Source organism: Delphinapterus leucas, chromosome 5, assembly GCF_059928025.1.
Source record: "Delphinapterus leucas isolate spDelLeu-1000000601 "Yukka" chromosome 5, BTC_Dleu_Yukka2, whole genome shotgun sequence".
In the NCBI taxonomy this organism is placed as follows: Eukaryota; Metazoa; Chordata; class Mammalia; order Artiodactyla; family Monodontidae; genus Delphinapterus; species Delphinapterus leucas.
This window is the reverse complement of record NC_143133.1, coordinates 93905649-93932695: the sequence shown is the minus strand read 5'-3', so window position 1 is coordinate 93932695 and position 27047 is coordinate 93905649. Positions and strand designations below refer to the sequence as shown.

The 27047-nt window shown below is 37.4% G+C and overlaps 1 protein-coding gene across 1 annotated transcript in view; it reads left to right on the top strand.

The window, feature by feature from the left end:
• The window catches only part of LOC149749186 (uncharacterized), a 52924-nt gene that overhangs the window by 6778 nt on the left and 19099 nt on the right, over positions 1-27047 (top strand). The window contains 3 exon segments of the mRNA XM_089911269.1: positions 2198-2394; positions 4809-4886; positions 5500-5559. Coding sequence (XP_089767395.1) covers positions 2198-2394; positions 4809-4886; positions 5500-5559 — 335 coding nt within the window.

The following is a 27047-nucleotide window of genomic DNA, read 5'->3' as shown; positions in this document are numbered from 1 at the left end:
ACATAAAGTTTCCTAGGCCCCTATGTAGAAATATAATGCCTCAAAGTGGTTCAAACTTTCATGTTTCAGAAACTTTTCATTCTGGCTTACCATGGCCTTGGCTTCCCTAATAGTAATTTTTCTTAGACATTCTCTGAAGGCAGATTCTAAGACAAAGGTTTCTGTATAGGTAGTTAATTCATGTATGGATGTAAAACAAGAAGCAAGTGATTGCAGAAAGCAAGAAGAAATGGTGGAGGGTTGAACAGGAAGGAGGAAAAGCCAATGCAGGGACTGAGTTGGCCACACTCAGTTCTGTGGTTCCTTCTGAAGAGCTTTCTCGTATGTGTTTCAGAATTGATCAACTGGGTATCAAAAGGAACATCTATCCTTAGCTTCTGCCCCTCATTTGTCAAGGGAAACCTCACTGATCCTCCCTTGCAGTTTTGAATGACGTATAAGTATTTAAAGACTTCCCATGCAGGTGCATCAAACCCAAAACCAAACATAAAGCAAAAAACCCAGGCAGGAATTGAGAGATATTAACACAGGCCTGAGTCAAGCGCTGTCAGGTTGCACCTGTGGGAAGCTGGTTGAAGCCTTCAAAGAACTGGTCACCACCGTAGTTCTGGAGTAAGATGTAGAGAGGATTTGAGGTAGAGCCCAAGAGGTATCTGCTACTCTTCATCCCTTCCACCCCTCGGTTTCTTTCATTCCCTTTACAGTGTCCCTTTCAAGGTAGTGGCCAAACTTGCAAGGACTTAAGAAAAGAGGGTTAGTTGAATGAGCTGTAGCCCTCACTGCTGTAACTAATCCTAAAGCCATAATCAGTATCTCCTCTCCTCCACGGTCCATTCTGAATTTCCCTTAAATGTGGCAAGACAGTCTAGTTGTGTGCCCGGTGGAGTGACCCTAGACTTTTATCCTCAGGGTTCAGAATCAAAAACATATTTTGGAGGTCTACGTGCCATCCTCACAAGATGCCGTATCTGACTGGTGCCTTTGCCAGGCAGTCCTATTCTATTCTACCGTTAGCTATTCTACTCAGGCAAAGTGCTTCTGAGTGATGAGGTGCATAATAAGTCTAATGCATTCTGTGAATAGGTACCCATTCTTATGTCTCTTTTGCTGTAAAACTGGTCTGTAAAGAATTCTTCTTTTCAAGATGAAGCAGACAGAAGAGGGCAAGTATATGATAAATGCACGTGCAGCTTTCTTTGTAATCTAAATAATGATTTTGGGAGGGATGAAACCCACAAGGGTACCAAGATTCCTTTTGCGAATCATTCTGTAAATTCAAACTACTATGCAAATGTTATGATGGTTAATAGTTATCGCAGGATAGGGATTTTTAGTAAGAGAGCCATCCACACTGGTGAGGAGCTATTTTTTTGGTTACAGAAAGAGCTAGGCTGATGCCCCGAAGTATGTGGAAATCCCTTAATGTTTGCTACCTATTCCTCCCCTTTCTTCTTCCTGTAGAACAGCTGTTCTTAGCTTCCTTAGCTGTTCTTAGCTGTTCCTTAGCTTCAGGAACCTCAAGTAGTCTAGGTAACTTAGAAAAAGAAAATGCAGTTTGAAATTCTGCATTTGCAAAATCCAAGAATAATTTATAGTCATGGGTTCAAAAACCAAATTTTTATTGCCCTCTCACCAGCTTCAAAGTGTTTTGTACCAGAAAAAAATTGCAATAGTGCAGTATGGTACGTTTTTCAACTTTGAATAAAGACTGCTTGAATTTAGACAGAGAGCACAAGACACAGAGAGAGAGAGAGAGAGAGAGGGCGAAGTGTGTGTACAGGCCTCGGGGCAGGCACCTCACAGCAAGTCTAGGAGGCAGATGAAGTGGGTCTGTGCTGCCGCTGGAGCTCAGACAGTGAGCACTGTAGTTACTCACCAAGAATCCAAAGCACCAACTGGGCTACAAGGGCCATGAAGTAGCTGGAGTAAAGTGAGAACCTGTGTTTAAAGACAGTAGCTTCAGGAGGCTGAAAGCAGGTGTATGAGCTCGCCCTTTCTGTCCGATCCTCGTGGAGTTTATTGTAAGGGTGTCTTGGATGTTGAGCAGTTCTCCATGGTGAAAAGAGTCTCCCTGGACCCTACAGATGACACTTTCTACACTGAATTTATTACAGGGTGTGGACACATTCCCCTGCAGAATGAGATGAATGTTTCAATGACATCACTGAAAGTGAAAATGAGGAAAATATGGCATTAGAGCTAGAAGAGAAAACATGCCACCCAGCTCCCAGACCAAAGAGAAGTTTCTTCTGGAGCCTCCTCAGAAGACGGGGCTACCTCATCAGTGGCCCCAGGGAGGAGGAAGGACCGCCCCCAGCGCTGCACCCGCTCTCTTCGCAGAACCAGATCTTGATGCCAAGGAGCACGTGCTCAGTGTTTCGTCCTATCTGAGTTGTAATAGGGCACATCTTAAAATGTAAAAAACAAGAACCAGTCTGTTAGCGTGAGGCAATGCTGTATGTGATACCATGTCGATAGGCAGGCATTAGGTAAATCCTCTAACAATCGTGCCAGAGGAGGCTCTGTAGCTATAAAAGGAAAACCCAGGTGTCAAGTCTGGTAAAGACTGTACAAGGTGGAAGAGGCCCAAAGTAAGGACGTTGGCATCAGATGGTTGGCTAGTCTCCTCAGGGGTGGTTGCTTCTGGTGGAGGGCACTCCGTAGTGGCAGCAGCTAGACCATTCTTGATGAAAGAAAACTCATGCTAGGTAGTCCGTGTACAGCCTCTGTCCCTAACGCGACGGCCACATCATTCACAACTCGCTGCATCAACCACACTGGGCTGAGTAAACAAGGCGATTGACACTAATAGGGTGGATCATCTTGTCCAGCTGGTTGTTGAGTGCGTCTTTTGTGACGAATGCATGTCAGGGGGCATTCATGCGAGACATAAGTATTTGCCTACTCTATGGCCACTTCCAGAGTTCCATCTACCTGCTTCTTCGCCAGACTTCCTTGCTTCTGATCATTGATCGTTTTTCCTTCAGGCACAGGCGTCAGTGTGTATTCATAACTCAAACCACTATCCCCACCACACATGGTAAACAATAAACTGTACTGCTCACAATTTTGAACACAGACAATCTCATTCACCTCAGTCTTTTGAGGACACCTCTGTGGAAGGCTGCAGTGTGGCAGCAGTACATTTCCTGCTAGTCCTGATGTATTACATCTTCCCATCCATGGACCAGACCTGAGTTTTTCCTCCTCTGTCAGTTGATCATAATTGTTTCAGGTTGGGTATCCCAGGATGCACACTCGGTTAAAGGCATTTAACGTGCAGGGGGATTATTAGAGTGTGCTCTTGAGGACAGTATCTGTGGAAGGAGAAGGGGTGAGGCACAACTGGGCAGAGAAGGGAGCTGTGATGCAGTATCTCTGGAGTGCCTCCGTCAGCCCTGCAGAGAAGACTGAAGACCAGGAGACTCCTGAGAGCTGTCCTGAGCCGGGACAAGAGAACCAGATATTTATATGCCTCTGCCAGTGGTCACTGAATGTCGGCTGCTGAAGGAGGGGAGTGATCTTAGGAAAGGAAGCTTTATCCAGCTAAGGCAATCCCCAAAAGGGCTGACAGCTGAGAGCTGGTCATTACAGTGTGTGGGATAATGAGTCCTTTGTTCCTGAAGGGAGATCTGGGTGGTGAATCTCAGCATACGCCAGAGCAGTCAACATCTAGAAGGTTATGATCTGAGTGAGAGGCATTGGTACAGCAGAGATGGTTTTCAGGGGAGTCTCTTCATGTAATTTGCTTGTTCTTTCTGAACCTGCTCAAGTCTGAAACCAAATAAAACTTTGTTCCCTTTCATACACAGGATTGTTGCTGTGCCCACTGGACTTTATGGCCTGGCTGATTTTATAATACTCAGCTCACGATGGGCAGCTCTGGCCCCATAGTCATCTGGTATCGCAGGTAAGGCTCCAGATCTGAATGCTCATATTTTGAATTTATGGGAGACAAGCAAGCTAGATTACCATCTAGAAATTTATCACATTCGTGAAGGAAACATGTAGCTCTGCTTTCAATCTCTGTGGTTTATTGATGACTCTAGCAATTCCATGGAGAATCAGGGTGTTAGAACACTAGGGTACAAATCAAAGTTGAAAGTTAATATACGGTGGAACAAAAAAGAACATACATGATATAAGGTAGGAATCCTTGCAAGGTATCTTCAGCTTGCTCTTTTGGAAAGCAATATCTGAAAGTCACAGTTGAAGTTTCTTTGTTTATAATGTTTTCTTCTCAGAATGTAGTTTCATAGAACGCTTAGATTACTACAGATCTTAGCATCTTAACATCCAGAGATCTTAACATCTTCTAGTTAGTGCCTTTGTCTATAATTAAACGCCTATGTTTAAAAAATCAATCCTCTGGAAGATATACCAATCTTTTAATAATCTATTTTAATACTTGATACCTGTAAGTGAATACTTCTAATATCTATACCTGACCAATAGATGTAGATATTAGGAGAATTTATGTATAAATTATTTATAAAGGTATATAATAAGTAAAGTATATAAATACATACATATATACCTCCAATATATTATATACACCTGGTATATAAATAGGAAAACTTGAGAGAAAATTAACCGAAATTTCATGGCCTATGCATATCTCAAATCTGCAGTATTATATGGTGATTTTAAGAGCAATTGTTTGAACTTTGCCCCATCAAGATTTGGAGTCTAAAGTCCCCTCCCTTTGAACCTGGGCCAGGTTCTCTTATAATTCCCTCCCTTTGAACCTGGGCCAGACTCTCTTATAATTAACAGAGTTTAGTAGATGTGAGCTCTCTAACTTCAAGGCCAGTCAGAAAAGACCATGAAGCTGGCGACCCGGCTCTCTTGGAAAGCTCACTCTGAGAGAAGTCAGAAACCATATAGTAAGTCTGATTATACTGATACCACAATGCTACAAAAGTAGACACTCTGGTCAACAGCTAAGCCTCCAGCCTATAATCAACTCCAAGTGTCAGCATTTGAGAGCCGTCTTTGACAGACTTTCGTCTGACTGTGTCCCAACCAACATCTGAGTGCAGCCATATCAGAGACCCTTAGGGCGAATGGCCCAGCCAAGCATTCCTCAAATTTAAATCTGTAACATGAGAAGCAAAGTGAAATGTTTGTTTCTATAGTTTTGGGGTTATTTGTTAGACAGCAATAATAACCAATCAGTATGTGCCAAGCGCTCTGCTCTGCGCTCGATCAACTCCTTTAAATCTTGACACTGATGCAGAGTAAGTGTTATTTCATTTTAGAGATGAGGTGTTGAAAGTGGCCATCGAGAAGACGTGACTGCCGGTTGACCCTCGAGCTGCACCTGGGCAATCAGACGTTCCCCATCCCCTCCCCTGTCCTCAGAATGTATGTTCTGCCCATCATTCCCACAGCGGGAGCCAATTTCAAGGATGGACCCTTGAGAGAGCAGTGTGTTGTTAAGACCATCTGGACAGTATATGTGACTGAACCCTATTAAGACCTCTGTATGTTTTTAAGATTCTGGCAGGCGGGTGCGGAAATTTACTCTTCTTGTGGCCGTGCAAGACAAGTCTTCATGTAAGTTCCCTTGCTTCTTAAACCTACCACCTACCAATATAGAGTGGTCTGCCTCTTTCTTCAGTCTCTCCTTGCCCTCCATGGATGGGGGCCAGTTTCAAATTTCATCTGGGAAACTCCGGGGGTCACAAACCAAGATGATGAAAGTGAGTTTCAAAGAGGTTAACACTCTTGGCATGCAGCTAAGAAGAGGCAGAGTTGAAACTCAAACCCAAGCCTTGCTGACTAACTGTAGCCTGATAAATAGGATCTAAAGAATCTTATATTTGTAGAGTAAGGTCCACTCCTTAAGCAGGCAACATATCTGATATTGATTGAATTAGAAGTACCCACATTTAAATAAAATAATTAAAACACTTTCTAGAGTTCAGCATGTGCAGGCTGGAAATGAAAACTTTGGATGAGAGGGCCCTAGTGAAAAGCAAATTTAACTATTACCATATGAACACTGTTGCCTGAATAGTGATGATGCCAAATGGCTGAGCAAAAGGTATTGGAAATAATCTGTAACAATTTTTGTAAAGATGTTTTGGCATAAAAATGAAGAGCAATTTTATTTTGAAATACTGAGAAGCATGAGTGAAAATATAATTAGTACCTGTAAAAAGTGAATAATTCCAGCACTTTCCTTTAAATGACTTTTGATTAAATTCTAGTTCTTCCATATGCCATTACCCACTTAACCTAACATAAAAAAGGAGAAATCAGTTGTGTTTTTTTTGCCTTTCATCTCCTTTATACATCTACTGTCAAAACAGAAATATCAAACTTAAACTACCGTATCATATGCCAAGACTGATTGAGGGACTATAATTATTCTTGTTCACACATTAAATGTATTTTTTATTTGTTCTGATTATGTATGTGGTTTATAGTGTATTTATACCAAATAAAAGCTCTTTTCCATTTCTATATTCTACTTCACTTATGTAGTCTTTTACATATTAACTCTGAATACTGGCAAAGAAACTTTTTATCAGTAATTACCCCTTTACCTCTCTGATTGCTCTTTTATCTCCTTCTGAGGCTTTTTACGTTATCCCTGTATGATATTTAACATTTGGGGAATAGGTTGGATGTTTAGGGTACATTTATTAGGATTTGGTTTGTTTGCTCCATGGTTCTTGAGTATTCATACGTGTAAGAATCACCTGGGGAGTGCATGATTAAAACTCTGGATTCCTGGGCCATATTGCCAGAGATTCTGATCTGAAGGGTGCAGCGTGGGGCTTAGAGATTATATTTGTAAGGAGGATTTTAGGACTTTCTCTTGCAGATGGTCTGAGCATCATATTTGGATAAACTGTCCTAACTATAATGCCAGTAATTTCAGTAACTGCTATCAGATTGCATGATGCCATTTACTATAAGTTGCTAAGCATGTAGACCTCATCCATATAAAGGTATAAAGTTTCTTAAAAATAAAAATCTTTAAAAAACCTTTCATACTTTAAAAACATTCCTCAGAATAAATAAACGCTGAAAGTAAAACCAAATATATTTATTATAGCTATTTGAATTATTAATTAAAATACAATTTTAGCAAAATTTACAGTATGCAATAACCTTAGCACAGAATGTATGCTTTATAATACTGATCATAATTATATATTATTATATGTTTTATTACATAAAATAGATTATGGATAATATATATATTATATGTCATAATTATCTAGAAAACATAACAGTTATAATTATACATTAATTAAAATAATCATTGTTTAATGATTATTGTTTTATTGTTTAATTCATGAGAGTTTGCAAATAATAAAAGGTAGTCAAGGTTTAAGCAGTTACGTAGTGCTCGCAAGCTGGTTGCTTATTTATTCACGTGCTTGCTATTGTCTTGAAATATCAGAGGTTGCTATAAAACCTATGAATGCTCTTAATGACTTAATTGCTCTTAGACTTGATTTTTTACCTGTATACTCTTGTCTTTCAGATTATTTACTTCCAGTGTTTCTACCTAAAATTTCTTCTCATAATCTACAAAATTGTCATATCTTATCTTAAAATGGTCATCAAGTGAAATTAAAAATGGAAAGGGCAAAGCCAGTAAAATTTCCCTCACCGCAATTCATTTTTGTATTAATTCGGCAACAAACCTATTAAGTAATCTTTATTACCAGATAGTCCCTCAGTACTCAAAGCAACTGCTCACTAAGATGTTTAATATAATAAGTCTCTGTACTTCAAAATCTGTTTCCCTGAAGTAATCATTTCTCTTCTATATCCCTTCTTTGCTATTAAATTAGTTAGTGTAATATACTAAGAGAGGGAGCTTTGGAGTCTGCATTTGTAAGGACTCGATTCAAATCCTCTCTCATCAATGAACTGTGATGTGGAATAAGAATAATTTCTTTATCTATAAAATAAAGACAATAATATTTAATTCACAGAGGTTTTATTTTCAAAGTATTTCAAAGTTTTCAAAAATAAAATAAGGCAATGTGGAGGGCTCTACCTCCAGTATGACAGTGTGGAGAGCTCCGCGAACCTGCTTCCCAGAGAAACCAATAAAAAATGTTAAAAAAAAAAAAAAAACCCAGCCATTTAAAGCCTCTGGAAATGGATCTAAGGGCATACAGTAAATGCAAAAGTATTCATTCAAGACAATCTACTAAAACTTGGCAAGAGCAGCAAGAGTCAATGTTATTTGAACCAAGATCCACTCCCTTCTTTTCTCTCGAATCTTAGCAAGATAGAAACTCCACTCCAGACTTATATAACCAAGAACGCAAGACTCCCTCTCATTCTAGCTCCAAGTCAGAGGGCTATTTTCCTAGGAGGGGCAGGACAACAGCATTTCCCACCCTGCTCCTTGTTGTCTCTTGCTGAACCTAAGTTCTGAGCAAGTGTGACTGACAGGTGGGAGCTCCTTTCTTCTACTCAGCCCCCACTCATGGGACAGAGACTCTACCTCGGGTACAGCACCACTGAGAATACAGAAGCTTGTCCTTTTCCTTGCATGTAAGGTGGAGGTTCCATGATGAGAGAGGCAAGCTGAGAAAACCTGAGGCTACAGTTTGCACTCAGCACTCTGCTCCAAAGCTGTATGTCTCACCATTGTCCTCACACCTAGCACCAGAACCCTGGCTAATATATTTTGCCTGAAAGGAGAATCAGGCTCTATGTTAGAAAGCTCTGAATCTTTTCCCAAAAGAATGACTTCATTTGCAACAGAGTGTGGAAAAATTTGAACCTCGGGGAGTTCTCCAAACCAGCAGGGGTTGTGGGAACAAACATTTGATAAGAGATTGGTAGATTCATTGGGAATATAGGCAAAATTGTTGGCTAGCTGTTTGCCAGGGAGAGCCAGGGAAAGAGACAGTTGGGAAGAGCACTCCTTGGGTCAGAGCAAATCTCAAGTGCTGATCTTAGGAGCTGCCCCTTCAAAGCAGCCTAAATTTCACTAGATTGGTCTGTTAAACAATTCATGCCCAGGACGTTGTTGAAAACAATAAAGCAATTAGCTGGAAATTATTGCAGTTTAACAGGTAGGTGTAGGCAGGGAAAGAGACAGTCAAAGTATGTCCTGCCAGATCACGGTCATCTGAGGGTGATGTGGGCTATCCAAGGCTGTGTGTTTTGATGAACAGCATCAGAGACTTCATGGAGTTGTGGGTGGCGGTGAGATGGGTGATATACTTCACAAAAATAGTACAGTCAATAACAATAACAAGCCCTGGAGGGGAGGGAACAGTACTAGAATTGCTTCAATGTATTATCTATAATGTCATTTCCAACAAAAACATTATGCAAAGCAGCAAGAACATAGGATCCATACATTGGGAAAAAAACAGACTGTAAGTGACCAGATGTCAGATTTAATAGATAAATACTTAAAAGTAGCATTATAAATATGTTTAAGGAAACTATGATTAAAGACATAGTGAAAGGTATAATGACAATGTTGCAACAAGTGGAGAGTATCAATAAGGAGCTATAAATGATAAAAGGAACTAAGTGGAAATTCTGGAGTTGAAAGTTTCAATAACTGAAATGAAAAATTCATTGGAGGGGATCAGCAGTAGACTTGAACAAGCAGAAAAAATAATTAGCAAAATTTAAAATAGATTGATAGAGATTGTACAATCTGAAAAGCAGAGAGAAAAAAAGAATAAAGAAAAATAAACAGACACTCAGAGAAATATGAGACAGTATAAGTACACCAACACACACGCAATGTGAATACCAGGAAAGGAGACAGAGACAAGAGCAAAAAAATGTGTTTGAAGAAATAACTTGCCAAATATATTGGAAGACATTACACATCAAGGAAGCTCAACAAGCTCATAGGATAAATGCAAAGAGATCCATAAATAGACAAGTCATAGTAAAAATGGTGAAAGCCAAAGGTATGGAGTAAATCTTGAAAGCAGGAAGAGGAAAATGACTCATTGCTTATAGGGAATCCCAAGAAAATAAACAGTAAATTCTCATCAGAAATAATGGAGGTCAGACAGCAGTGGGCTAACATTTCCAATGTGCTCAAAGTCAAAACCGTCAACCAAGAATCCTACATGCAGCAAAGCTATTGTCCAAAATTGAAAGTAGAAAAAAGACATTAAAAGGTAAACCAAAAGTGAAAGAAGGTATTATTCACAGTCCCATCTTTGAAAAATACTGCAGGTAGTTTTTCAGGCTAAAAGCAAATGATCTCATTTTTGCAAATCCACACAAGAAAACAAAGAACACTATAAAGGAAATTATGTAATTGTGAAAGAGAAGATAAATGTATATTTCTTATCTTTTCTTCTCTTAACTAATTTAAAAATCAATTATATAAGACAAAACAATATGTATATAATGGATTTCTGAGCCTATGACTCATAGAAAAGTAATATATTTTCCATTAACAGCACAAAGGAGGTAGGTGGGAACACAGCTTAGCTGGGCTAAGGAAACGAATCCAGATGCTAACTTGAATCCACAGAAACAAATCAATACATCCAGAAGTGGCAAATGATGAATATTCTTGGCGTTTCCCATAATTCCTCTTTGCTGAATGTGATACTGACTTTACATGCGCTGTTTCTTACCCTCTCCTGAAATCTCAGGTATTTCCTGCACTGGTGTGCTTTTGCGATGCAAGAGGGAAAGAAAAGAGAGAAAAGGTCAGGAGGCAGGAGCCAAGGATCAACAAGGGGCCCCTCTGCCGCATTTCTCAGGGGAGCTGAAGATGGGGAGTTAGGAGAAGTATGTGAGAAAAGAGGACTTAAAGAAGGATAGTTGTGGAATCCCATCAGGATATTCAATCAATTTGTGTAAAAAAAAGAGAACCTATTTTGAAATTAACTTTTATTTGCTTATCTGCTCTTTTGATAGAAAGCTCTCCAAACTACATTAGGTCTTAGGAAAATAGTACCCACTACATTCTCTACTAGCTTCTGCTTCAAGTGTTTCATTAGTGATTTTTTTCATCTTATATCTTAGACATTTTGCCACTTGGCTTGAGTGATAGTTTGTATTTTTTACATCAATAATGTTAATTAATAATCATTTCATTATTTTATAAATAATATTAATTATTAACATTTCCTAGACAAATAAGAGGCAGTTTGGGTAGTATAGTCATTTTCACAATGTTGATTCTTCCAATCCAAGAACATGGTATATCTCTCCATCTGTTTGTATCATCTTTAATTTCTTTCATCAGTGTCTTAAGTTTTCTGGACACAGGTCTTTTGTCTTCTTAGGTAGGTTTATACCTAGGTATTTTATTCTTTTTGTTGCAATGGTAAATGGGAGTGTTTCCTTAATTTCTCTTTCAGGTTTTTCATCATAAGTGTATAGGAATGCAAGAGATTTCTGTGCATTAATTTTGTATCCTGCTACTTTACCAAATTCATTGATTAGCTCTAATAGTTTTCTGGTAGCATCTTTAGGATTCTTTGCGTATAGTATCATGTCATCTGCAAACAGTGACAGTTTTACTTCTTTTCCAATTTGGATTCCTTTTATTTCTTTTTTGTCTCTGATAGCTGTGGCTAAAACTTCCAAAACTACATTGAATAATAGTGGTGAGAGTGCTATACTACCCAAAGCAATCTACAGATTCAGTGCAATCCCGATCAAACTGCCAATGGCATTTTTCACAGAACTAGAACAAAAAATTTCACAATTTGTATGGAAACACAAAAGACCCCAAATAGCCAAAGCAAACTTGAGAAAGATAAATGGAGCTGGAGGAATCAGGCTCCCTGACTTCAGACTATCCTACAAAGCTACAATAATCAAGACAGTGTGGTACTGGCACAAAAACAGAAATATAGATAAATGGAACAGGATAGAAAGCCCAGAGATAAACCCATGCACATATGGTCTTTGACAAAGGAGACAAGAATATACAATGGAGAAAAGACAGCCTCTTCAATAAGTGGTGCTGGGAAAACTGGACAGCTACATGTAAAAGAATGAAATTAGAACACTTCCTAATACCATACACAAAAATAAACTCAAAATGGATTTAAGACCTAAACGTAAGGCCAGACACTATAACTCTTAGAGGAAAACATAGGAAGAACACTCTTTGACATAAATCACAGCAAGATCCTTTTTGACCCACCTCCTAGAGAAATGGAAATAAAAACAAAAATAAACAAATGGGACCTAATGAAACTTAAAACCTTTTGCACAGCAACAGAAAACATTAACAAAATGAAAAGACAACTCTCAGAATGGGAGAAAATATTTGCAAACAAAGCAATGGACAAAGGATTAATCTCCAAAATATACAAGCAGCTCAATATCAAAAAAACAAACAACCCAATCAAAAAATGGGCAGAAGATCTAAATAGACATTTCTCCAAAACAGACATACAGATTGCCAACAAACACATGAGAGGATGCTCAACATCGTTAATCATTAGAGAAATGCAAATCAAAGCTAAAATGAGGTATCACCTCACACCAGTCAGAATGGCCATCATCAAAATATCTACCAACAACAAATGCTGGAGAGGGTGTGGAGAAAAGGGAACCTTCTTGCACTGTTGGTGGGAATGTAAGTTGATACAGCCACTATGGAGAACAATATGGAGGTTCCTTAAAAAACTAAAAATAGAACTACCATACGACCCAGCAATCCCACTACTGGGCATATATCCTGAGAAAACCATAATTCAAAAAGAGACATGTACCACAATGTTCATTGCAACACTATTTCCAATAGCCAGGACCATTGCAACACTATTTCCATTAGCCAGGACATGGAAGCAACCTAAGTGTCTATCGACAGATGAATGGATAAAGAAGATGTGGCACATATATGCAATGGAATATTTATCAGCCATAAATTGAAACAAAATTGAGTTATTTGTAGTGAGGTGGATGGACCTCGAGTCTGTCATACAGAGTGAAGTAAGTCAGAAAGAGAAAAACAAATACCATATGCTAACACATATGTATGGAATCTAAAAAAAAAAAAAAAAATGGTTCTAATGAACCTAAGGGCAGGACAGGAATTAAGACACAGACTTAGAGAATGGACTAGAGGACACAGGGTGGGGGAAGTGTAAGCTGGGACGAAGTAAGAGAGTAGCATTGACATATATACACTACCAAATGTAAAATAGATAGCTAGTGGGAAGCAGCTGCATGGCACAGGGAGATCAGCTCGGTGCTTTGTGACCACGTAGAGGGGTGGGAGGAAGACTCAAGAGGGAGGGGATATGGGGATACATGTATACATATAGCTGATTCACTTTGTTATACAGTAGAAAACTAACACACCATTGTAAAGCAATTATACACCAATAAAGATGTTAAAAAAAAAGACAATGACAAACTTGATTCAGGATATAAGAAGAAGTCAAAGTTGATCAATTTAACTTGGAGGCCAGAATAACAGTGATGTCGTTAATAAAGAAAGAGATGTTGGGAAAAGAAGCAGATTTACAGAGGGAGACAATCAGTTTTGATCACATAATCTTAAAGATGATGTCCATTAGAAAAGAGATGCCGCTAATTCTCCTGATGTGAGAGAATCATTTATAAATAATTAATAAAGAGAATTGCAGTGTGGGGATGGTCAGGGGATGTTCATAGAAATTTGGAGTTTTGTAGTATCATGCTTTTAAGGCAATGACAGGCAGAGTATAAAATGGGATTGTTCTGATCCAACCTGATAATTCATAGACATTTTTAAAAATTTTATAGCCCCTGAAGTCTGAGAACTGTGTTATATATCTTAGATTCTCAGACACTATTCCTGGAACACAGTAGGTACTCATACTCTCTGATGATGATTAGATTATTAGAATTACGCAGATCTCTGAAGAGGCAAAGGTACGTTTCAGGGTCATTTGAACGCTGATTCTGCCTTCTTCCTCTGGGTGGTATGTAGCCTTGCTCTCTACCATTTCATATACACAAGGCTGCAGTCAGCTTTTATTTCTAACAGCCAGCACCTATGTCTCTTGGTAGACGGACGCTCTCAGACCTTCAGATTCCCCTTTCTTACCTGCACAGAGATCTCCAATGCCTGGGCGCTACTCCTCTTGCCTCACCACCATGGGCAATGTGTAAGCAATGTCTGGTCAGAGAGGAACTAATAACTCAGTCCTGTTAGCTTCTGATCTAGGATGATGTTGAGAAATGACCCACACTGTCTCCAGAGCTCCCTTGTGGAATTGAGCCAAAGTCTTTTCCTGGGACTTAGCTTGCTATGGTTTCCTTGCGTGGCCTCCTTTCCTTCCTGATTCCTCTTTCCTACTCCCGGAAGCAATTTTTCCTGGGAACACTTCCTAATAAAACACTTTACGTAAGTCCTCATTTCAGAGTCTAAAACCAACTTAACTGAGGTGTATTAGTTTTCCATTTGCTACTGTAATAAATGACCACAAATTTGGCGGCTTACAATAGCACGAATTTATTATCCTATGGTTCTGTAGGTTAGAGGTCCAACAGGAGTTAAAGCCAAGTCACTGTTAAAACTAATGCCTGGACTAAAACCAAAGTGTTGCAGGGCTGCATTCCTTTTTCAAGGTTTAAGGGGGGAATGTGTTCCCTTGCCTTTTCCAGGTTCGAAAGGCCACCTATATTCTTTGGCTGATGACCCCCTCTCTCCATCTTTAAAGCCAGCAAAGGCTAATCGATTTCTTCTCACATCACTCCAACTTCCTCTTCTGCTCCCTCTTCTGCTTTAAAGGACACTTGGGATTATGCCGGGCTCACTTGGATGACCCACAATAATCTCATGTTAACTTCAACTGATTAGCTAACTTAATTACATTTGTGATCTTCATTCCCATTTTTCCAGGAAACTTAGCACAGTCTCAGGTTCTGGATGTGGGGGGCTTCATTATTCCACCTATAGCAGTTGTTAAACCCCGAGTATAAAAAAGGCTTGTGGTGAGAAAAATCAGACTGTTTTCTCAGATCAGGCATTATTCTACTCTGTTCAAAGTGTTACCAGTTTCTGCCTTTTTGGGGGGAACTGGAGGCCCAGGAAAAGTCATATCAAGATAAATTACGTCTGTTTCTAACTTGTTTGGTCCATTTTGCTTCTGTTAATTATTTGTGTCCTTGGCTAATTAAGTTTGGAGTTTAATCTGTGTGTATCTGGGGAGGGTAGGGGAGTCTATTCTTGCTAATCCGCAACTAACACAAAAGACTGTAAGTTCAGCAATGATGATTGTAATGCAGTATTTTTTTCAGCTTGGACAAAAAGAATAAAAAGTGTGAGCAATACTCCTTTGCAAGCAAATTCTCTTTCTATTTCAGTGTTCTAAAAGAGATTGAGTAGCAACTGCTGGAGGATATTGTAATAAGAATTCAAAGTTTGACACTTCAAACTAATATAATATTGTATGTTAATTATAACAATGAAAAAGAATTCAAAGTACGATGGGGGTTACATAAGATTGTGTCTGAGATATCTTCTATCATATGTTTTGTTATTGTAATGATAGCAACACAATGAAGTTAATAATGATTTGGGAGCTGTCTTTACTTTACAGTATAACTCAAGTTGCCATCAGCAAAGCAGAAAGGAGACCATATCTGCAGCCCAAATTGCCCACATTCTGACCAATGAAGTAATGGAAAACAAACTGGGAAAGGACAGAATTCTGAATCATGTTACCAAGGAAGCTTTTAGGTTTCCAGGGAAGTTTGGAAAACTCTCCTTGGGATACTCTTTTAAGGGACACTGAGCCATGAATTAGGTGCTCATGTGAAAGAGGACTTTTTGAAGCCAGAAGAAGATAGATGTTTAAATATGCTTATGATATTTTATTTGAAGCCAAGGAAGGAGACACTAGGAGCGTTTGTCATATATTAACTGTTGCTGAGAAACTAAGAAAGGTATTTCCAAAGTAAGATGACAGCTAACTCTGGAAACCCTTGGGGCTGCTTGCCAAGACTGCAAACCCCATTTGTCACAGAGCCTGTGTAGAACAGAGCTTCTTCTAAATTTATCGTTTCCATTCGTTTTTGTCATAGAATTATAAACAATGTGAGGTTAGACACATGAAATTGCTATATGTGTTGCTTCTTTTAGCTCTGTCAGAAGCAGCTTTGTTTAATATCAACTGCACTGCTAAAGTCTATGAGGACTCAAATCCCACTAGATCCTAAAGTTTTAAAAGAGTTAGGTATGGTTATCTTGTTCCTTTCTGTATGCTCTAAATTGCCCCAATGAATGAATGAAAGAAGAGAATGAATGAACTGTTGACTAAAAATCAGTGTAGAGGTGCTTCTTCAATGTTTTGTGAAATGTGATGTTGAGCAGATATGGTAAATAGAACCATATGAAATTGTCTATATATTATTATTACTGATCGACACAAGTGGTGATTTCTTATGGTATCTGAGTAGATGACTAGTTAGCAGTTCACTTGTATTTCCTCTCCCCAAAATATCTTATTCAGAATAAATCAGTTTATTAGGCCCCTATTAAGGTCCAGATATTCAGATAAATGTTTTTCCATGTTATCTTATTTAACCCTTAAAACAACCCAAGTAGGCAGAATTCTAAAACGGCCTCTGAGATCCCTACCCCGGTGTACATTTTTGTACATTATCCCTGGGACTGTGAATCTTGTAGATTTTATTTACATAATTACATTATGTTAAGTAGCACCACTGACTTTAAGAAAGATTATCTGGGTGAGCCAGACCTAATCACATGAACCCCTTAAATAGCATGAGTCTAGAGATCAGACACAGAGGATTTGAAGCAAGAGAGGGATTTGATGTGAGGGAGATTCTTCTGTTGCTGGCTTTGCAGATGAAGGGAACATGTGGCAGGGAATGTGGCAGCTTCTAGGTATTAAGTGTGGTCCTACACCTACAGTAATAGGAAAACGAAAGACTCAGTTCAACAACAGCAAGGACATAAATTCTTCCAACAGCCCATGTGCTTTGAAGAGGAGCCTGAACCACAGATGAAAACCCATAGATATAGCTGACACCTGGGTTTTACCGGGTGAGACCCTGAACGGAGAACCCAGTCATGTGTGAGCTATAGAAAGGAAGAGATATTAACTTTATGTTGTGTTTAAGTTCCTATGTTTGTAGTAGGTAACTGGTTACACAGCAGTAGAAAATGAATACAGATCCCTTAAGCCCTTTCATTTCATTTTATAAAAGAGGAATGGAGACCTAGTAGTAATGCCTAATTTTCTCAGGGACAAACAGAAAATATTTTAACACAAAGATTTTTGACTATGTGGTTAATATTTGTTTTTCTACTATGCCCTTTGTAAAGAAAAGAGGTTTGGAAGAAGTGAGAAGTAAAGTTCTGTCAAGTCAATGGTAAATTCTCTGTAGATGAGAGGTCACAAGAAAGTCATAGGGGGACTTCCCTGGTCGCACAGTGGTTAAGAATCTGCCTGCCAATGCAGGTGACACGGGTTCGAGCCCTGGTTCGGGAAGATCCCACACACCACAGAACAACTAAGCCCGTGCGCCACAATTACTGAACCTGCTCTCTAGAACCCACGAGCCACAACTACTGAGCCCATGTGCCACGACTTCTGAAGCCCCCACACCTAAAGCCCACGCTCCTCAACAAGAGAAGCCACCGCAATGGGAAGCACACGTACCACAGCGAAGAGTAGCCCCTGCTCGCTGCAACTAGAGAAAGCCCACACAAAGACCCAAAGCAGCCAAATAAATAAATAAATTTATTTATTTATTTATTAAAAAAAATAGTCATAGGGAAGGTCCCTTACTTGTGGCTCCACTAGACCTTTTACATTTCTGTGTGTTTTAATCAGGACCACAAAGAGCTTCTGTGAACTCAATTTGAGTATGATCAAAAGTGTTTGGCAAGAAAGAATCACATGGTGTCAGATGAGCTTAAATATCTTTCTAAAGTGAGAGATGAATTTGCGGTTTGTGGCAACTTCCCAGAGTTCATGTGATTTCTCCTTATTTCTTTCTTTCTTGCTGAGAAAACAGCACACCAAACCCAACATGTGATGAACTATTTTTCTTATAAATCACATTATACTATTTCATCACATGTTGTTGTGTTTCCTGTGGATCTCCAGGACTAAGAAAAGCAGCATATAGCAAGATCGCCAAGAAAAATCCATATCTTATTACATTAAATGTTTTGCGTGTGTGTGTGTGTTTGTGTGTCTGTGTGTGTGTGTGAGAGAGAGAGAGGGAGAGATAGAGGGTGTGTGTGTGTGTGAGTGTGTGATATCATTCTGACTTCTAAAACTATGGCATGTGATGGTCATATTTTACATAAATCATGTAACTAAGAAAAATCCTAAGAAAATTATTTTTCAAGTTACTCATAATCCCAATACATAGAAATTTACTGGTTTTTAAAAATTAGCTTTATTCTAGACATAGAATATTTATTTGCAGATAAAATGATAGACAGAACAAAAATTAATATACTATAATAACATTTTGAAATAAACAAAATAGAATTTTACTTGGAAGAAAAGAAATTAAAGCTATGCTGAACTTTAGATAATTAACTTCCTTACCCCATGACATGTTAGTTCTAGAAGAACCTCTGAAGCAGAAGTGGGAAAACTTTTTGTGTAGAGAGCCAGATAGTAAATATTTTAGGCTGTGGGCCACACACGTTCTCTCTCAGGTATCCTTGTGTGTGTTTAGGGGAAGGGACATGTATTTTACAACACTTTACAAATTTAAAAACCACTCTTAGATTCAGGGCTGAACAAAAACAGGCCATAAGCCAGAACTGGCCCAAGTAAGAATAAAATATTATGACAAATATTAAAAGATTAATTTTTAGGCAAATTCTTTTATTAAAGCAAAATATACTAAGAAAATACACAAATCATGAGCACATAGCTCAAAACATTTTCATGAGGTGAACTCACTTGAGGAATAAACTGAACTGGAGTAAAGAAAAGCTACATTTTTAGCAGCTCTGAAGCTGCCCTTCTGCCTGTTGCAGCCATGGAGGTGTTGCCCCCATCTATCTTCAAGAAAAGACTGGCTTCAGCTGCCTGGAGTGCAAAGAGTTGACTGCCCTGAGCTGCAGCTTTTTCAGCATCTGTGGCCCCTGAGGCTCAGTTCTTCTGGGGCAGCCCCAGCCAATAGCTGAACATAGTGGGGTTATTAGAGCCTGACCATTTCTGGCCAATGTAGAACTCTTCTATTCGGCAGTCATTTTGTGGAGCTTCTCATTGGATTGGCTGAGACTTTCTCAAATCTGCGTTATGCTCTGAAGCTTATCTCAATTCTGTTTTCTCACACAGGTGTCAGAGCCACACAGGGTATAGAGACTTTCACTTCTCAACCACACTACCACCTACTTATATTTTTCAAGTGTTACCTCTCAGAAACCTGTTGCCATCCTAATCCGTCTCAGCATCTGCTTCCTGGAGGGCTCAGACTGACACCTGTCCCCTTCCATCCTCTCCTCCATCATATCAAGCATAACCACTACCCTCACTTTTAATTCCCTAGGTAGTTTCCTGGATTAAACTGAGTATCAATTGAATCATACACTATGTAGTAGTTTGTAACTGGCTTATTTTATTCAATATTTTATTTGTGAGATTCATCTTTCTTATTCTTATAGTTGTAGATTGTTCATTCTTTTTCATTAGTTTTCTATTGTATGAATATACCAATATTTAGTTATCCATCCTATGATAGATGGACATCAGGTTGTTTCAAGTTTGAGGTTATTATATAGAGAGTTGCCGTAAACATTGTTGTTATGTGTCTTTTGGTGAACGTTTGATTCATACCTTTTGCTTGGGTTTATACCTAGGGGTGCAATTGCTAGGTAGGTATACTATATGTATATGCTCAGTTTTAGTCAATTTTGTCAAACAAATTTTCAAAGTTCTATTATGAATTTACACTCCCATCAGCAATGTATGATAGCTCCAGTTGCTCCATTAAAATTTTTTTTTTTATTTTATCCATTCTGGTGGGTGTAAAGATATATTACATTATAGTTATAATTTGAGCTTTATTGAAAAATGAATGCAGTTTATATGTTTAGCGGCCACTTGGATGTTCTCTTTTGTAAAGTGTCTCCAGGCATTTTGCACACTTTTCCTTCTATTGTATGCATTTTTCATATTGATTTTTTGATGTTCTGGAGAAGAACAAAGCTGTTATTTATATATATTCTGGATAGTAATCATTTGTTGAATATATACATAGTTCAAATATATTCTACTCTTTTTTACTCTTCTAATGATGTCTTTTCATGAAAAGAAGTTCTTAATTATAATGTAGTCTAATTTATTATTTTTTCTCTATGGTTAATGTTTTTTTGTATTTATTTGCCTACCGTAGGAGATAATGTCATGAAGATATTTTCCAGAGTCATGAAGATATTCTCCTATGATTTCTTCTAAAAAGATTTATTGTTTTTTGTTTGTTTGTTTCTTTGGTTTGCGGTATGCGGGCCTCTCACTGTTGTGGTCTCTCCCATTGCAGAGCGCAGGCTCCGGGCGCACAGACTCAGCGGCGATGGCTCACGGGCCCAGCCACTCTGCGGCATGTGGGATCCTCCCAGGCTGGGACACGAACCCGTGTCCTCTGCATCGGCAGGCGGATCCTCAACCACTGTGCCACCAGGGAAGCCCCAAAGCTTTATTGTTTTAACGTTTACCTTTTGACTATATTTTTTGTGTATTAAGTGAGGTAGTGATCATGATTCACTTTTTAATATGAATATTCAATTTCCCCAGCACCATTTATTGAAAAAGCATCTTTTTAGCGATGCATTAAATAGACATCTAGATCATAAAAGAAATGATGTTTTCTTTACCCTCAATTTTGTTTTATTGGTCTGTTTCTACTTCTTTGCCTTATTACCCTATTTTCCTAATTATTACAGATTTATAATATATCTTGATATCTAACATTGTAACTTCCAGCTTTGTTCTTCTCCAAGAATGCCTTGGCTATTCTTGGGCCTTTACATTTCCATATAAATTTTATCATCAACTTGTCAATTTTCACTCAGTTCTATAAATTAAATCTATGGATCAACTGAATGACAATTGATATTTTTACAATACTAAATCTTCCAAACTGTGACCATGGTATAGACTTGCGTATATTAAATCTTCTTTAATTACTCTTACTATTATTGTGATTTCTTTTTTTGGTGTGGCGGTCTTGTACATATTTTACTATATCTATTTCTAGATATTTATTAGTTAAAATAATTTTTCTGTAGATTTTTTCAGACTTTCTATATAGCCAATCAAATTGACTCTGAATAATTACAGTTTTATTTCTTCCATTCCAATATTTGCAACTTGTATTTCTCTTTTTTTTTCTGTCCTTTTTATCAACACTTAAGGCTACCAGTGCAATGTCTAGCAGTACTAAAATGATGATAACAGGCATCCATATCTCATTCTCAACCTTAGGAGAAAAAGTTTCAGTAATTTATTATTAGGTAGAATATTTGGTAGATTTTTTTGTAGATAATCTTTCAAAGATTAAAAGAATTTTTTATTATTATATAAATGTTGAATTTTGTAAATGCTTTTTTGCATCTATTGAGATTATACCATGAATTTTCTCCTTTTGTTCATTTATTTTCTATTAAGCCAAATTTATATTCTGGAGTAAGCTCCTTTTCCTATATTGTTGTATTCAGTTTTCTAATAAGTTGTTTAGAATTTCTGCATCTATTATTATGAAAAAGAATGGTCTGTGATTTTTTTCCTTTGGTATCCTTGACAGTTTTTGTATAAAGATGACCTTGGACTCATACATGAGTGTTCCTTTTCTATAATTTCTGTAATAATTTTGATAAATTATTTTTCTTAAAATTGTGGAAAAATTCACTGGAGAAACCATCTGGATCTGGTGCTTTCTTTGTGATTTCAATTTCTTTGATAGATTTAGGATCATTAAACATTGGTGTCAACATTGGTAATTTGTTTTTCTAAGGAATTTATCTTAACTACAGAGTCAAATTTTTTTGGTGTAAAGTTGTTTCATTGTAGCTTATCCCTAATTTTTTTTTATATCTAGAATCTGACTCTTGTTTATTCTTTCATCACTATTATTGGCAATTTGTGTTCTTTCCCTTTTGGGGGAGGACATCTTTCTAGGAGTTTATCAATTTAATTAATTTTTTCTAAGAACTGACTCATGGCTTTGTTGATATTTCTCTACTGTAGCTATTTTCTCTATTTCATTGACTTCTGCCTTTCTGATTTGATTTTATTTTTCCTTCTACCTCATTTGGGTTTGATTTACTACTCTTCTAACTTCTTAAGGTGAAATAGTAGGTCATTGACTTACACTTTTCTTCTTTTCTAATATAAGCATTTAGAGTTATAAAGGGAACACTTTTCTTCTTTTCTAATATAAGCATTTAGAGTTATAAATTTTCATGACTTTAGCTATTTCCTAGAAATTCTGATATTTTCTAATTCGAATCTTTTCTAATTATCTATTTTCTTATTTCTTTTTTAATGTATGAGTTCTTTAGGAGTATGTTGTTTACAGGTATTTGCAGCTTTTCTAGGAATATTAGTTTTAGCCACTTCTATTTAATTCTGTGGTGTTAAGAAAACTTACTCTGAAATATTTGTTTTCTTGATATTTATTGAGAATTTTTTTCTTGGCCCAGCATATGTTTTAGTCTGATGAACATCCTTTGTGTACTGGAAAAGACCATATTTGTGCCACTTGTTAGGTTAAATGTTTATTAACATCAAGTAAAGTAAGATGGTTGATAGTATTATTCAAATATTCTCTAACCTGTTTGATTTTTTTGACTACTTGGTCTATCAATTACTGACAGAATGTTATTAGAGCTTCCAGTTATGAAGCTGTGTTTTTCTATTTCTTCCTTTAGTTCTATCTGTTTTTCCTCCATGTAGTTTGAAGTTCTGTTATTAGGTGCATGTACATTGTGATTTTCATGTCTTCTCAATGGTTTGTTTCTTCTACCATGACATGTTCCCTTTATCTCTGGTTCCCTTTATCTCTTCAAAATCTATTTTTTTAATGTTAATATAGTCATGACAATAGCATGGGATATAGCATAATTTTCTTGTGCTTATGGTTTTCATGGTATATGTTTTCATATTTATTCCAGTTTCTGTCTTAAAATGAATCTTTTATAGAAAGCATATACTAGTTGAATCTTACTTTTTTATAGTCTGACAATCTGATTTTTTTTCTTTTTTTATTAAATGCAAGATTCTTTAAATTCTATAGTGTTTTACAAATTTCAAAAATTTTTACACATATGATTTCATATAATCTCATAATAACACTTTTCCCCCTACCCCTATATTGCCCCTCCCCCTGACAATCTCTGATTTTAAATGGAATCTTTGATCATTTTTTATAGAGTACAATTATTTCATTTCATTGGATTTATATCTACCATTTTGCTATATGATTACTCTGAATGCCATTTTATGTGATTTTCTCTATTCTAACTGAAAAGTTTTTAATCACATAGGTTGTAATTTTTTGTTGTTGCTTTCAGTGTGGCTTTCTTCTCTAAATGTATCTGTTTTTCTCTTACAAGTTGTCTTTTTAAAAGCTTGCTGGTCCAATCTCATCTCTTGATTTTGTGTAATTTCATCTTTGAAAGTTCTGTAGTATTTGTTGGGGTTTTTTTCATATACAACAATGTCTATGAAGAACTATTTTTATGATTTTCTTTTCTATTTCCATAGGTATTTACTTTTGTGATATGTGTCTTTCATTTGCATTCACCCAATGTTCCAGTCCTTTATTTATCCCCTTCCCTACCTAAGAGTTTCATGCTGATTTCATTTGTTATCACTGTTATTATTTTTTATTGATGTATAGTTGGTTTACAATATTATATTAGTTTCAGGTGTACAGTATGGTGATTCAATATTTTTATAGATTATACTCCATTTAAAGTTATTATAAAATACTGGCTATAGTCCCTGTGCTGTAAAATATATCTTTGTAGCCATTTATTTTATGCATAGTATTTTCCACTTTTTAATCCCCTACCTTTATGGTTCCCTTCCCTCCTTCCCTTTCCCCACTTGTAATCATTAGTTTGTTCTCTATATATGTGAGTCTGTTTCTGTTTTCTTATATTCATTCATTTGTCTTATTTTTTAGATTGCACATATAAGTAATAATATAGAGTATTTGTCTTTCTCTGACTTATTTCACTAAGCATAATACCCTCCAGGTCCATCCATGTTGCTGCAAATGGCAAAATTTCATTCTTTTTAATGGCTGAGTAGTATTACATTGTATATATATATTGGGTTGGCCAAAAAATTTGAGTAAAAATAAAAGACACATTTTTCATTTTCACCAAGAACTTTATTGAACAACATATTCACCCTTTTGTTCCACTACCTTCTGCCATTTTTCAGGCAACTTCATAATTCCATCTTCCCAAAATTTTTTATCTTTTTGGGAAAGAACTGTTCTAGGTGCCTTTTACAGTCTTCCAGGGAATTGAATCTTTTTCCATGAAAAGAATTTTGTAGACAGAAATAAATGAAATCTGAAGATGCAATGTCTGGTGAATACGGAAGATGAATCAGAACTTCCCAACCAAGCTCTAACAGTTTTTGCCTGGTCATCAAAGAAACATGAGGTCTTGCATTATCCTGCTGGAAGATTATGCATTTTCTGTCAACTAATACTGGATGCTTTTTGTCAAGTGCTGCTTTCAGTCAGTCTAATTGGGAGCAATACTTGTTGGAATTAATCGTTTGGTTTTCCGGAAGGAGCTCACAATACAGGACTCCCTTCCTATCCCACCATATATACATCGCCTTCTTTGGATGAAGACTGGCCTTTGGTGTGGTTGGTGGTGGTTCATTTTGCTTGCCCCATGATCTCTTTCTTCCATTCCATGTTATTGCACAGAATCCACTTTTCATCACCCATCACAACTTTTTTTAAAACGGAACATTTTCATTACGTTTAACTAGAGAATCAAATGAGGAAATATGGTCAAGAAGGTTTTTTTCACTTAACTTATGTGGAACCCAAACATCAAAGCAATTAACATAACCAAGCTGGTGCAAATGATTTTCAACACTTGATTTGGATATTTTGAATATGTCGGCTATCTCCCACAAGGTATAATGTTGATTGTTCTCAATTAATATCTCGATTTGTTCGCTATCAACTTCAACTGGTCTACCTGACCGTGGAGCATCGTCCAGCAAGAAATCTCCAGCATGAAACTTTGCGAATTACTTTTGATGAGTTTGATCAGTCACAGCACCTTCTCCATACACTGCACATATCTTTTTTGACGTATCAGTTGCATTTTTACCTTTCTTAAAATAATAAAGCATAATATGCTAAAAATGTTGCTTTTTTCTTCCATCTTCAACATTAAAATGGCTACACAAAAATTCACCAATTTTAATGTCTTTTTTTAAATGCACACTGATATGACAGCTGTCACAATCTAACAAAATTGTTTCGAATGAAGTTAAAGACAACTAAGTGCTGCTAGAGCCATCTTATGGAAAAAACCGAACCTTTTGGTCAACCTAATATATTCACCACATATTCTTTACCCATTCATCTGTTGGTGGACTCAGGCTGCTTCCATATCTAGGCTGTTGTAAATAATGCTGCTATGAACATCAGGGTGCAGTTATCTTTTTGAATTAGTGTTTTCATTTTCTTCAGGAGTGGAATTGCTGGATCACATAGTAGTTCCAATTTTAGTTTTATGAGGACCCTCCATACTGTTTTCCATAGTGCCTGCACCAATTTACATTCCCACCAATGGTGTAGTAGAGTTCCCTTTTCTCCACATTCTTGTCAACTTTTGTTATTTGTAGACTTTTTGATGATAGCCATTCTGACTGGTGTGGGGTGATATCTCACTGTGGATTTGATTTGCATTTCTCTGATGATTAGCAATGATGAGCAACTTTTCTTGTGCCTGTTGGCCATCTGTATGTCTTCTTTGGAAGAATGTCTGTTCAGTCTGCCCATTTTTAAAATCAGGTTGTTTGTTTTTTTGATATTGAGTTGTATGAGCCATTTATATACTTTGATTATTAACCCCTTATCAGTCGTATCATTTGCAAATATTTTTTCCCCTGCAGTAGGTTGTCTTTTATTTTTTATTTATGCATTTTTTTTGCTGTACGCGGGCCTCTCACCATCACGGCCTCTCCCGTTGTGGAGCACAGGCTCCGGACGCGCAGGTTCAGCGGCCGTGGCTCACGGGCCCAGCCGCTCCGCGGCATGTGGGATCTTCCCGGACCAGGGCACAAACCCGTGTCCCCTGCATCGGCAGGCGGACTCTCAACCACTGCGCCACCAGAGAAGCCCCAGTAGGTTGTCTTTTCATTTTGATGATGACTTCCTTTGCTGTGCAGAATACTCTTTGATATAAATCGTAGCAATATTTTCTTGGATCTGTCTCCTAGGCAAAGGAAACATAAGCAAAAACAAACAAATGGGACTTAATTAAACTTGATAGCTTCTTTTATTATTATTTTGAATGAAGCTAATTATCTGTTAAAGAATCATGTGGGGAGAAATGGAGGTAGTGAAATAAGCCAGTCAGCTTCTTCATAGGATTACTGTTGCAAATATACTCAATAGATTTGTCATTTCCTTGCCCTAGGGACAACTTTCCTGTTGCTGTTATTGTTGTTGTTATTGTTTAAGAGGCTTATTGAAGAAGTCTTTGGGTCACAGCTCTCTGTGTTGCTACCAGACAACCAGTTTGTACTTTTTCTCCTTGATCCTATTTTACCTTCTAGTGGCTCCCTGGGCTACCATGATGTTTGTACAAATACCTGATCAACACATTTTCTCCTTTTGCTACACCTCCCTTCACATTCCCTGGTCACACACAACATCTCTAACAGGGTCTTATCCATTTTCTCATGTGATGCACACATGCCCCTAGTTCTCTTCTCTCTCAACAAGAGATATTTGTATAGGTCACTTGAGATAATGCTTCTTAATTTAGGAAAAGTATTTTAAAAATTGGTCAAATTCATCTTTCTTCTGCATTTTGGTCCAGATTCTGAAGGATTTTGCAAGTGTGCTTTGAGTTTCAC